Source organism: Monoraphidium neglectum (assembly GCF_000611645.1).
Source record: "Monoraphidium neglectum strain SAG 48.87 unplaced genomic scaffold scaffold00282, whole genome shotgun sequence".
NCBI classification, from domain to species: domain Eukaryota; kingdom Viridiplantae; phylum Chlorophyta; class Chlorophyceae; order Sphaeropleales; family Selenastraceae; genus Monoraphidium; species Monoraphidium neglectum.
The window spans coordinates 29,187-31,740 of NW_014013346.1; the positions used below are offsets into that span (position 1 = coordinate 29,187).

The 2,554-nt window shown below is 63.1% G+C and overlaps 1 protein-coding gene across 1 annotated transcript; it reads right to left on the minus strand.

Annotated features, from left to right (window-relative positions):
* Positions 1-475: 475 nt before the first annotated feature.
* MNEG_2488 (hypothetical protein) lies at positions 476-2,331 on the minus strand (the record flags this gene model as incomplete). Its single annotated transcript, XM_014049044.1, has 4 exons — positions 476-595; positions 915-1,057; positions 1,667-1,842; positions 2,261-2,331. 4 exons carry the CDS (start codon positions 2,329-2,331, stop codon positions 476-478), a joined length of 510 nt encoding a protein of 169 aa, XP_013904498.1.
* Positions 2,332-2,554: the final 223 nt, after the last annotated feature.

Below are 2,554 nucleotides of genomic sequence, written 5' to 3' on the forward strand. Positions count from 1 at the left end.
GGGTGAGGGAGGGGCGTAGGCAAGGGTGAGGGGGGGGGGGCGGTTGAGTCTGGAGTTTGAGGCGCACGCAAAAGTGCCGCCTTGAAGCTCCATCAAGCACGGACGGGTACAAAGGCGTGGATGAGGGGAGAACGGCGGGCGCACGCAGCCCCCCAGCTGTCGACGGCTGCACGCTGTAGGCGGCGGTGGCGGCCAGAGTTGGTGCCAAGTCAGCAGAGCCACCCTGGCAACGGCCCCAGAGTTCCTCCGGTGAGCATCCCGTGATGGAGGAACACACACACGCACACACACACACACACACACACACACACACACATATACACATTCCCTTCCTCAAACACACATACATACATACGCACACACACCACGGAGCCCAAACCCAACAACTGCAGGCAAACACAAACACAGCGGCGCGCACACACACACACACACACACACACACACACACACACACATACATACGACACTCATCGCCCTACCTTGCTGATGCCAGCATGTAGGGGTCCTTAGGGTTCCAGGCCACAGCGTTGACAGTGCCCGCGTGGCCCTCCAGGGTCAGCAGGCGGTCACCCGAGTCACGGTGCCAGATGTACACCTGGTGACGTCATCGGTGGGGGGTAGGGGTGGGGTGGAGGGTGGGAGGGGTCAGGGTTTTGCAGCCCAGATGCGGGGATGGGGCAGCCGTACATGTTATGAGAGGGGTGTGAGCTCCGTGCGCACGTCCAGAGCTGCACGAGCTCTCAAGCACATCCCGTGAAGAGTCCAACCTGGTGAATTTTACGCGAGTGTGGGCAAGCAGGCACATGCGCATGCACATGCAGGCACTCATGCGCGACACACACACCCACACACCCACACACAAACACATACACACACACACCCACACACAAACATACACACACACAGTTGCCCACCTGGCAGTCCTCGCTGCCGTGCACCACGAAGCCGCCCCCCGCGCCCCCAAACCCGCTGCGCAGCACGAAGCGCCCCGGCCGCCCCTCGTTGGCGGTGTACTCCGCCACTGGGGCCGACGGTAGTGCGTCAAGGGGGTCGCATCCTGGGGGGGGGACGGGGGGCCGTGGATGAGAGACACTCCGGCCTCATTGCGCTGCACTTGTTACACTCTGGGGATGCAAGTGATGGACTCGTGGCCATGGGAGACTGGGCATGGGCGGGTTTGTGACTCCACACTCGAGGTTTGAGGTGTGGAAGACGCAGGCTGGGGGCGAGTCGCCCTGGACAATGGCGCCTGCGAGTGGTCTCGGTGCTAAGGCCTGGGGCACGAACGTCTTGACGCGGGACGCGAACAAGATTCAGGGGCCCCGCAGCGCCCGTTCCCGTGCGCGAAACGTCGCCCCTCTTCCTCCGGGATCAACCCCAGGTGCAGCGGTCCGCAGGCGCCCAGCGGCCCCAACCCTCCAGGCCGGCCTGGACCTCGGCCACCCCAGGCACCAGCTCATATTCCCATCCCTCCTCCCGCACACACATGAACGCAACCCATGAATCCCGTATTTTCCTGAATCCCTGAACTGCTGCAACCCTCTACCCTCTAAGCCCCTGAAAACCAGAAGAACCATTCCAAACCCTCCCGCAACACCCCCAAATACCTGTTGCTTGAACCCCTCATCCCTCACGCCCTGAACCCTGAAACCCTCACAACCCTCACCGGCGTCGAGCGCCGCGGCCAGCTCCCCCGGCCGCCCCGCCAGCAGCGGCCCCAGGTCCCAGAGGTGCAGCGTGTGGCTCTGCAGGCTGGTCAGCAGGTAGCGGCCGCCGGGGGCCAGGGCCAGTGACGTCAGCGGGGCGGTCTCCTGGATGGCCCCCTCCCGCATGTCAGACAGCCTGGCGGGTGGGGTGGTGTGTGTGTGTTGAGTTGTGTGTGAGTCTGTAATGGTGTGAGTGTGTGTGTGTGTGTAGGGGTGGGATGAACGCATTGGTTGCAAAATTGGGATTCAACGATCGCGGTCACAGTGCTAGTGGGGCGACAAAGGGTGTGGACAGCGCGCTCCCTTGCAGGGGCTCGGGGCTGCACTGACAGCCCAGCAATGCGCCACGGCCGCCTTCGGTCCTTTCACGCGCCCGGGGTCGTCCGACGCCGCAGCCCCGCCACCCACGCACACCGCACAAGGGCGCGAGCGCCACAGCCACCGCCTTCCTGTTTCCCTTCAGAAAAAAGTCCATAACATGCATCCTGTACGAAGAACGTCATGAAGTGTGCCGCCCCTCGCTGTTCATGATGTGTAGACCCCCCGCCCCCCACCTGACTATCTGCAGCTTCCTGTCACTGGAGCAGGCCAGGATGAGGTACGCCCCGTCCCTGCTCACTGCCATGTCCTGCACCGGCAAGGGGCGCTTCCACTTCTGGGGGGGGGGGTTTGGGGAAAGGGGGTAAAGTGGGTGGGTGTGGGGTTGGATGACGGACTCAAGGGCGGCGGGGGCTTGTGGGGAGAGGAGTGTCGGGGTGAGAGCTGCCAGGCGCCACAACCACATTGAAGCGTAATCACACCAAGCCCTCAGATCAACATGCCCCTCCATAACAGAGCGACAAACAGGC